Source organism: Ixodes scapularis, unplaced genomic scaffold (assembly GCF_016920785.2).
Source record: "Ixodes scapularis isolate PalLabHiFi unplaced genomic scaffold, ASM1692078v2 PGA_scaffold10__122_contigs__length_95168666, whole genome shotgun sequence".
Taxonomy (NCBI): domain Eukaryota; kingdom Metazoa; phylum Arthropoda; class Arachnida; order Ixodida; family Ixodidae; genus Ixodes; species Ixodes scapularis.
In genome coordinates this window covers 71,599,095-71,610,074 of record NW_024609836.1, presented here as the reverse complement: position 1 = coordinate 71,610,074, position 10,980 = coordinate 71,599,095, and the positions used below count along the sequence as shown (strand labels likewise).

General features: G+C 48.6%; 1 protein-coding gene across 1 annotated transcript in view; it reads right to left on the bottom strand.

The window, feature by feature from the left end:
• Positions 1-4,444: 4,444 nt before the first annotated feature.
• The window catches only part of LOC8031767 (poly [ADP-ribose] polymerase tankyrase), a 75,725-nt gene continuing 69,189 nt past the window's right edge, over positions 4,445-10,980 (bottom strand). Inside the window, exons 44-49 of the mRNA XM_042288672.1 lie at positions 10,581-10,788; positions 9,799-9,906; positions 7,915-8,111; positions 7,109-7,201; positions 6,427-6,562; positions 4,445-4,842 (exon numbers count right to left, since the gene is read on the bottom strand). Coding sequence (XP_042144606.1) covers positions 4,712-4,842; positions 6,427-6,562; positions 7,109-7,201; positions 7,915-8,111; positions 9,799-9,906; positions 10,581-10,788 — 873 coding nt within the window. The 3' untranslated portion in view covers positions 4,445-4,711. The remainder of the gene's footprint in view (positions 4,843-6,426; positions 6,563-7,108; positions 7,202-7,914; positions 8,112-9,798; positions 9,907-10,580; positions 10,789-10,980) is intronic.

Below are 10,980 nucleotides of genomic sequence, written 5' to 3'. Positions count from 1 at the left end.
TAAGGCCCAAATATTCACATATAGATCCTATTAAAACAGTCAAATAGTTCTAAAAGTGCATCTGCGAGGATTAAGCAACATATTTGTGCAAGGGACCAGAATGTAGCATAACAGAAGCTCCTACCACTTCACATATGCAGTTACTCTCGTATGTGCTTTTTTTTTTTTTTTTTAGTTTCTGAACATAAACGGTGGCAACAAGTTTTTCAAGACCATTTTAGCCAGCTACACACATTTGCTATTTTTTGTAAGTACACCATTGGCATCAAAGGAAGAATAAATCTTTACAACTCCCCACGATTAGTAGAATAGAGGTGCCATGGAGGCAGACATCTGCAGCAAATATACTCCACTGATCTCTATGACAATAAAACGCAGAAAATACACAAATCCCTTGAATACAATTATGAGACACCTGAAAATCGGCTTTAATACTTTGTCAACTAATGAATCGTTGCCACCAGCATATGGTTCCCCCAATTTTCTTGTGGCCACCGCCATTTTCGAGCTCAGTGCTCTACACTAAGCACCAATATTGACGGTCGTTGAGATTTGAAAATACGACATTACCGAGCCAAGCTCCCGGAGTTGTCAAGAAGCTCAGGCGACATTGTTTTGCTCAGACAAAACCCTTTGAACATTTCCGTGGGACAAAAAAAAACATTTTTTTGCGATTTCAGATAGCTGGCAACATTGATTTCAAGTACCAAAATGACTGAAGTTTCGCTACAGGTGATGAACAACGTTGGTGATGAAGCGTAGATTTAGTGGCTCTATCAATAATATTCCACCGAACAGAGTGGGCACCTGTCCTCCTGCTAGGCTTCGGGAAGTGTCCGCACCTTGTACAAACAAGCACCGACGTCGTACAACACTCCTTTATTTCCCAACTCGTTATGGCTAGAGTCACTAAATAGTTACGGCCTCCGCGATCTGCACTCCCCGCACTCCCCTTTCGTCCCACTCATCCCCATTGAGAGCTGGCGCCCTCTCGAGTCTCTTCCAGGAACTCCGAAGGTCAATTCTTACGCCCTCTCTGGGCGTTATTCAGAGACTGGAGCCACGCAGCGGCATCCCAAGCCGCTGCGTGGCTCCAGTCGTTGCCGCCGCCACGCGCACCTCATATTCTCTGCCGAAAACGAAAGCACTCCCAAATGCCACGGCATGCAACCAACACCACCTAGAAAAAAAATTGTAGCGCGACTTTCACGTTACGTATTGAGGGCGTGCAAGGGGGAACACGACTACCAGCTCCGAACGCCGACTTGGCACTTTTGCCCAATACGTGACCCGGACCGACCATCTCTACAATATGAAAGACCCATAGTTTATATGGTGGCGTTAAAGGGGCGGTGCAACGATTTTATGATTAAAAGAATTTGCATCTCGTCATTTTTACGTTGTTTATCGTGTCCCGGAGGATAGTACAGGGAGTCTAAATAAACTATGCATCGCAGAAAGCTCAAACTCCATGAGAATGTGACGCTGGCGGTTGGGATAGAATGCGAAAATTTGAGAGCACGACGTTACCTCAATAAAAAAAATAATAAAAAAAAAAATTTAATTTCTCTACAACTGAAATCACCTAAGCCTAACATTGTCAAAAACAAGAAATGACATGGAGTATGCAGCATCTTTCAGTGAAAAAAAAACAACAAAAAACTTCTCAGCAAGAATGAGGGTATTGTTTTCTTTCTTGCCAACAAGTTTTTTTCACTAAAATAAATACTACAGGCACCCAGTGTCATTTTTTGTATTGACGATATTAGGCTTAGCTGGACGTCTGCTCAAACAGATATTTCGTTTTTCACAATTATCTTTTGATCCAGGTGACATCATCTTCTCAAACGTTCGCGTCATATCCCAGCCATTAGCGTCGCATTCTCGCAGTTTGAGCTTTCTGCAATGCTTAGTTTATATACCCCAGCCAAAAAACTGTTCTCGCTTCTCAAGAACTCCCCCATGCATTTTGGCCCATAAACCATCTGGCCCCAAAACCATGTGACCTCAATCGATCGGTTGAAAATGCTCCCAAACCTGGGCACACTACTGACACTACCTCAACCAGGTTCCAAGAATGGTGCAGGGAACGCATCTATGACCGGCGTGTTTGGCACCCTTTCCCATCCATACATCAAAAGTGGTCCCGAATTGGCAACAAATAACGTCACGGAAGTCCGCACGTCCCATTGTCGGATGTCACAATCCTTGTGGTCTGCGCTAGAAGCCCCCGGCAAAAAGTAAAAGCGCATACGAGTGTTGCACGTCGTCACGGGGTCTCGACTTCTGGATGCCGAAGCTTCCGTGGGCTGTCGTGTCAAACCGGAGAGCGACTTGCACATTGGGCGTCTGCCAAATCCACCGCCACTGTTGCGACACTGCCAGGTCCGCGGTCGACGGTAATGCGACACTCCTACGATGTAATCGGCCAGAAATCGGGGGACCATTTTTCGTGGCGCGGTGAAGACGCCAGTCAGAGGCTCGTTCCAGGAATTGTACCAACGAAGCAAATCCAGCACAGCCACCCGATACTGCCTCACTAAAGGGGACATTTGTATTGTTGGAAACTGTACACGGCACGACTCTGTTAATGCAAACGCGACTTTGGCACATTTTTTTAAAATTTACTTTAAAAATGTCAAAGCCGTTTACAGCTCCCTGTAACGCCGAATTGGAGCGCAGCTCTTGAGGAGGTAAGGGTGCTGCAGGGGGTATACTCCTCCTCCCCTCATTCTTCAATCTCCTCCAAGGGGGGGGGGGGGGGTCACGTGACCTTGAAAGGGAGGCGTCACGTGACCTTGGGAGGGAGGCGTCATGTGGCTTTGGGGGGTACGTGACCTCGGGGGGAGGGGTAACGTGACCTTGGGAGGGAGGCGTCACGTGACCTTGGGGGGGGTACTTAACCTTGGGGGTACGTGACCTCGGGGGGAGGGGTCGCATGACCTTGGGAGGAAGGTGTCACATGACCTTGGGGGGGGTCACGTGACCTTGGGAGGGAGGTGTCACATGACATTGGGAGGGAGGCGTCACGTGACCTTGAAAGGGAGGCGTCGCGTGACCTCGGGGGGAGGGGTCGTGTGACCTTGGGAGGGAGGCGTCATGGAACCTTGGGGGGGTACGCGACCTCGGGGGGGGGGGTCACGTGACCTTGGGAGGGAGGCATCGCGTGACTTTGGGGGGTATGTGACCTCGGGGGAGGGGTCACGTGACCTTGGGGGGTTCATGACCTCGGGGGGAGGGGTCACGTGACCTTGGGAGGGAGGCGTCACGTGACCTTGGGGGTACGTGACCTCAGGGGAGGGGTCACGTGGCCTCGCGGTTACTCAAGCCACTCAAGCTGGAAACGGGCCCCCAAGAGCTGCACTCTAAAATGTACAGAGGCATCAAATTTACCATTTAGGTTCGTGCCACAGTTGAGCACTTTCCGCCACTGTAGTAGTTTCGATGACAGTCCTCCAATACCGAGAGAAGAATAAAGGAAACCAACGATGGCTCGTTCGCATTGAGGGAGGACACTACCTAAAGGGGTCAACAATTGAACCTTTGGCTTAATATGAATGAAGTTTATAGTATATACTGACAGTTGCGAGACAGAATGCAGTGTAAAGTTTTATTTGTACACACGAATTGTGAAAGAAATTATAGTAGTTTTAGAGCACAGCTCTTAGGCGCCCGTTTCCGGCGTGAAAGGCGTCGCCGTAATTGCGCAATGCATTATGGGACGTTTCCCGTGACGTTACGAGGGTCACCAGTAACATCATATAGACGTCAATGTGCGTTATATTACGAGTAAATTTCCCCGCTAAATTTCTTTCTAATAGGAGGCGAGCAGGAGAGGACAGGAGGGTACGGATGAGGAGGAGGGTTGTTAGAAAACAAATGTAATGCCCCATATTTTTCTTTACTAGGTACACAGCAGAATGCCTGGAGAATGCAACTGTGAAAACATTTTCCAGGAAGTTTATTTTGAATTGAAAAATCAAATCAAATTTTTGCCTTTTATGTTGTCAATAAAATCTTACAGCTTTCACAAAAAAACATTCACAAAGTAAAAGAAAAAAATGACAGTTGCATTTCCCATTAAATTTCAGTTAAGGAAAACAATGACAAAACCTTTCCTTTTGTCCCATTACCAAAAGAGATTTCCTAAAGTGAAATTTATGCCAAAAATTGGAAAGGGGAAAAAATGTGTTTAAAGTGCTCGAACCTCTACTTTTCCTTTAGCATCGGTATACCGAAAATAATTTGTACAAAAATTACTAAGCAGTGTAAACCAATGAAACTTCCTGAAAATGCTCCCTTAGATGTTGGTGGATGGAAATAAGGCATTTTTCAAACTATACTTTCGCAGATTTTTCTTTTCTGGGTAGTGTCTTTCTTTAACGGTGTTGTGGAGTGCACGTGGTGTTGTCCCAACGCAAGAAGGGTAGACCAACACTAGGGGGATGCTTCACGTTTTATTGAATATACCAGAGAGGCGGCGGCTGAGACCGCCGTTATTCTTTGCCGAAGCCAGTGGGGCTCTGGGCTGTACATGAAGGAGAGATAAGTGTAGGGTCTTCCACACAGTGCATTGAACCGATGGCCATGAACGACGATGACGAAAGTTGTTGTTGCGTGCCCTAGCTCGGCCCCCCCCTCCCCTCCCGTGGTGAGAAAAAGTTCCCCAGTTCTAAAAACGAGCGGAGTGTGGCGGCGGGGCCTCGTCCTATCAGTCCTCCTCAAACTGCACCAGGTAGCGCAGGCACACCTGAGCCGGCTTGTACACCACATACTCGTTGTAGCTCAGGGGGCTCTGCAGGGGCTCCGCCTTGTTGCTGCGGCCCAGGGGAACCGTGCAGCCTGCGACGGGGGAGAAGAGCAGACGACGGCGCCTCACACACAGCGCCAGCGACGTGGCATCCGCGGTACAAACCGATAGACCTTTTGCCAAATTACTCACGAATGAAGGAGCATAGTCACAGATGCCGGCATACGCAGCAATAACTCTTCTAAAACAAAAACCTAACACAAGTCACACTTTGCATGGGCGTTTTTCACCCTACAGCAGGGGGCAAAGACAGGAGCAAAACGTGGCAAGTCATAAGACATCCGTGGTCCCGAGAGAAAAAAACAGACAAAAAAAAAAAAACACCGAAAGAAAGCACACGATAAGTGTGCACGTTCTGCCAAGAGGAGTTGCAGTGGTTCGAGCGCTTGTCAACTTTACCTATCTTCATACAATGTGTGACGCCGGTGTTTATGTGCAAAATAAAGCAAAGAAAACACTAGATACCGACTGTTCAAGCGATCAGGCATGTGTGCTCGAAGAAAGGTAGCACGAGAAAATGAAGAAGAATGAGGATGATGGCTTTCCAGCTTCTGAACAAGGTCTTTCGATGTAGCAGTATTGCTAAGCACACCCCTTTGTTTTTACTTTAGACTAAATGTCAACCTTTAACGAAAAAGGAGCGTTTTAGGCCTTGTAGTGACGTTTGCCTGCTTTGTGTATATCGAAGCGTCGCCACTAATAAGGTCCTGTCGGGACCACTGATGTCCGCGTCTGTCTCGCATCTTTGCCCTTGGATCGCTCTTGACTAGCGAATGGCCCCAGTGTGTTCTCTCAATGCAAACGGGCACTACATACTCGAGTGTAAATATGTGAATCGGCCTTTAGAGTGTGCAGGGCCGGAAGTTGTGACTCCACTCGCACCTAAGCACGAAACGCAATATGGTCGTGTCTCACAAATATGGAGTGAAAATTTTGTCTACAAAACGGTATTCCAACATTAACGGGGTCCATATTATGGACCCGATTAATACTGTCGAGGATGGAAAAAGATTGACGAGCGTAAAACTAAAAAACGAAGGTTTAATCGGCAAACTCGTGCCAGAAACAAAAGAACGAATGAGCGTCGAGCCTCGAGGTGTCGGCATGGCAGCTGACAAGCACGAGTGTCCAAGTGAGTCGACAAGGCCACATTGGGCTCCTTACCTAGTACACTCGAGTTTTTTCGACATTCGGCCTAGAATGTTCCGAGCGCCGAGCTAGGACGAGACTGACTCGGCGAGGCCATATTAGCCTCCTAATCTATTCCACTCGCTATCCGAAACCTTCAGTCCTAGAATGTTCGAGCGTCGAATTTGGGGTGGAAGTAAATACAAATCTTGTAGAAGTGTGGAGTAGCGTTCCTTCTCGACCACGCATGCGGCAATATGAATACCCCGCTATATTAGACAAAATATTTAGAAATGAACTGGGTAAATGCGCACATTTTTGTCAGATTACTAAGCACGACTAGCAATATAAAAATTTGGGGGGAAAATGAAGGTGTCCTTTTGACGAGGTACGAATGTTTATCGCACGCTCGAGCTTAGGACGCCAGAGTGGGAGGGCCTCCAGGCCGGCAGATACCCTCAGGTGATCTCCCCCCCCCCGAGACTCACTGTGCCAGGAGACCGTGCCGAGCGGGTGCGGCTGCCAGCGTCCCAGGGCCCTCGTGCTCTCGTAGCCCCCGGGGGAGCCCGGCTCAGTGTTGCCCGTGTGGCCCAGGTCAAGGTCACGGGTGCGGCCCAAGGCAACCTAGGCGTCGACAAACGCGCACCGGTCAATCAATCGATTGGTTCCATTTTGACGCAGAGGGTACGCTTGTGACAAGGGTGCTGGAAACATTGCTGAGGCACTTAAGTGCATAGAATTTGTAGGCCCTATGTAGAATCATATCACCCGATATCATGCCACGGTGTCACCCGACGTCGGGAATGCCACCTGACACCATGATGTCACAGTGCTAGGTAATGATGTGGTGTCCCATGGTGACCATTGCGCTGATGACATCACCGCGGTGAACCTAATACCACGATGACGACGTCACGTGAACACTGTGACAACACTATGAAGCCTACATGAAAAGGACCTGAAATCGCTAAGATTGGGCCCTACAAATGCTAAGCCTATCAAACAAGGTGGGCTCCCCTGCATAGCTTTGTGGCACGTGCAAGAACGCACGTGACAGCCTCTTGCTTACTTCAGTTCTGTGAATATGAAGGTCCATCCAGGCACGTGCGAGAACGCACGTGACAGTCACTCGCTTACTTCGATTACTGTGAATAATGAAAGTCCACCCACCTCGCAGAGCAACATGTACTTGGATCCGTGCTCCTGGGAATCGGCCTGGCAAAGGCTACGTCCCTGTTCAAAACGGTCTGCCAAGCAAATGCCCTGCAAACAGACAACAGAACGCACCGTCATCAAACATGATTCCATTTGACTGGGGGACATTGTCGGAGAAAAGCCTTCGTTCGCAGTCCATTGGTTGACGTAGAGCCGTGTGCAAGTGTCGCGCTTTGAAACAAAAAATGAATACGACATACCTTAATGTCTTCGAGGTCAGAAGTTATCAGACAAAATTGTTGTGGTTTGTAGAAGCAAAAGTTCTACACATTTTTTGTTTGTTTACGTTTCCTCGCACAACTCATGAATCGTCCTTGGAAAAAACTACTGGGCAGAGGCCAAAGAAGACAAGAACAAAACTGAACTGTGCTTATCCAAGCTAATTGAGAGAATGCCAGAAGTTTAAATGTACACTAATCCTACATATAAAGTATGAACAAACAAAATCTGCAGTGTTTCTTGAGCTCCACGATAACAATGCTTGGCAAAGCTGCCTTGATAGTTAAAAAAGAGGAGACTTAGACATGAACATTAGACCAAAAAGAAAGGAAGGGGGGAGAAGTAGCGCAAGGGATGAAGTATCAGGTCACCAAACGAGAGGATGGCGATTGATATTCTCCAGACACAGTCTCTTGTAAGTACAACTGGTTGCCTCGCTATATTCTCATCGCATTTCGTCACGCTCTAGACTTAGAAGCCAACCCTGTAACAGATTCTGCGTTATAAGGGGGACGTGACGGAAGGGCAGAGTGTGTGTCCACCTTGGCCATGGGGTCCCCGTTCCAGTGCTGGGCCAGGGGCTGCACCTCCAGGCCAGAGGCCAGGATGCCCAGCAGGTTGGAGGCCCTGGTGGCGTGCCACAGCAGCCAGTGGTTGCTCAGCTCGCACGAGGCCAGCCGCTGGGGCTCCCCCTCCCGGGTCACCCGGTACACGCCCACCACCCGCGGCGGCGTCTTGGCTGCACAGGGGACGTCGTGCGCCCGTGCGGTCTGTCACGCGACGGGTTCTCCGGAACTCTCCGCGGACCCGCTTTGTGTTTTCGGTGTGTGCCCATAAAGCCCGAGAAATAATCCCCAGGCCACTTTTATAAAAATTTGGAAAAATCAGAAAATCCTGAACTGGAGTTGCGTCTGAATAAAAACTCCAGCTTTACAGAAAGGAATATTTATTTACAGCTTTATTTTGAGTTGAGGAGAAACAAAGCCCGCATTGAACCGTCTGCAAGGGTCCTTGTTTCCTTCTCTTATCGATTTTAAAACAATTGCCAAGCATTCTGATCCATCACATATTCGCTGGAGGCTGGGGAGTTTTATGCCAGTGTCCTGTTTTCTTCAATGTAAGCCGTCATAAATGCCAATCATTGTTTGACTCGAAGGCTGACACTAGAAAACACTGAATCTGTGAGAAGATAAACCCCAAATCCACAGAAACACAGAACCCTAGTTATAACAAACAATAATGGTAAAGCTCCCAAACTTGGTGAAATTTCACAAAATAGAAATCAACCGTGACCAGCTTTTACACCCATCTCAGCCTACAGAAGGAGAAGCTGGAAGAAAAAGAGCTTAAGATGCAAAGGCTTGCATCAACTGCATGTATGGCAGCAACCCCGTCCATCGCCGTCAACATGTGGCACTTTGGTGCAGCACGCACACAGTGTCCTAAAAGCAACGCTGTAGCGAGCTCTGCACACATGGCAAAGAAGAAGCTGCAGCGACAACAAACGATGGAAGAGAAGGTCAAATTCGATCCTCCCCACTCACCTTCTGAACAGCTATACTTTGGTTACTGGTAGCATCGAGCCCACACATTTTGAAAACTTAGTATCAAAACTGTCAATAGGATATATAAATTTTTTTTTTTTTTACGAGATTCAGTATTTTTATTTATGTTATGCAGGATGTTTGATGCATATTTTTGGCGGGGCAAGGGGTCTGTGTTGCGATTTACTGCCGGAAAAGCATGTTGCTGTTTGTACGCATCACAACAAGAAACAAATGGCTAAAAACTTGAGGTACACCTAAGCACTTCTTACGTGTTGTGAATACGAAAGCGTGCAAGCCGCTCGTCCGGTCATCTGGTCGTCCGCTCCCTTTGTCATCTGCTCGGCCGCTTCTTTTGTCGTCTGCTGCGTACTAGCACGCGCGTGCTTCGGGATCTCGGAGGCCATGGCGCAGCGGCCAATGGGAGCCCTGTCGACGCGTGCTAGCCAATGGAACCGAAGGCTAATAACTCCTATTGGGATCGTGGCAAAAACTAGGACTCGTTTTCGCGCTTCAGACTGATGACGTCAGCTCGCTCCATTAAATCAGTTATTGCTTTCGCATTAGAAAAAGCTTTTATTGCCGGGTTTAGTTGATGAGGCAGGGCTTCGTGGACCCTTAAAATGCCTTCGCAAACACCCATTTGAGAACCACTGTACTAGACAAATAGAGCAAAGGGCAGAAAAGGACAAAAACACGAAGACGGGCCTGGCATTTAGGCGTTTAGCCACTGGTCACTTACACTCAGCGAAACCGGTTTCTCTATCTGTTGCTTTGTGACATAAAAGAAGCTGCATCGCCCAACAGAAAAACTTTGCTCAATGTGTCAAAAGAAAGTATGCTCAATGTGTCAAAAGAAGGAACAGCAAACCGACGACTCACCCGAGTTGAGGACGTACTGCAACACCGTCTGAGCCTCGGCGACGTGTTCCTGCAGCAACTGCACCTTGCATCGCAGGCTGCGATACACGTAGTCGAGCGGGTGCAACTCTGCAAGTGCGAACCATTCAAGAACAGCTTACAACATCGTAGCATCTCCAAAGCGCTTCAGAAAAATTAGTGGCAGAGTTCAAATGCAGAAAATGCTGAAAGTGACACCAGTGTTTAAATTTAAAGAAGAAAATTTGGAAGCTTGGAGGATCCCTGGAAGCTTGGAGGATCCCTAGGTTCCAAGGAATTTAATGTGAAAACGTGTGGTTTGGCACACAATCGTGCATCAATGAATGGCTCCAATTCTCTAAATTAGTGCTTAAATCGGAAAAACGCTTGGCGGCGGTGGAAGAGAAAAAATTCGGAGCTCGGGGAACTCGAAGAGCATTCTCACCGGGAGTTCCCAGGAACTTCTAGGCTTCCGGAAACCCCTAGATTTCTAAGGGCTGCAGACGATTTCAACAGGGCTCTTTTGCGATCATGTTTCCGGCTCAAGAAGGCCATCTCTACACCGAAGCCAGGGGTTTCAAACTGGATTCCCGGGAATCCAGGAGTTAACAAGGACCCAGTTAGCGAACCCGCAGTTCGGGCGAAAGGACGACATCCCCGAACCGGAGACGCAATCAGTAAAATACCCGGACAAAAAGTGTGGCGGCCTTGGAGAACCCCACCCAACCCGCCCCGAGAGACACTGCGAAGAGGGGGGATCAACGAATGGAGAGAGGGGCACCCACCGGCGGCCTTGAGTTGTGCCCCGAGCAGAAGCTGGGTGGCCAGCTGGAGGTGGACCAGGCTGTGCACCAGGGCCGCCATGCGCTGGACCCCTCGCTCCTCGAACAGGGGCTCCAGCCGCTCAAAGCGCCGGCCCCGCACGGGGATCAGGCAGTACAACTCCTCGCTCTTCTCTACTATGCGCAGCATCAGCTCGGGCAGCTTGCTCTCCTGCACGCAGACGACAACGAGGTCAGCTGATGAAAGACAGGTTGGTTCACGGTTCAGCATGGTCGACCAGGCTGGTACACAGATTTACGGCAGAGTGCAATCGACAGAGTTAAAACCACCTGCGACCGTTTACAATGAGAGGACACGCTGGTGCCATCTATCAGTAGTCCAAGAACACTTCTGATCTATTTT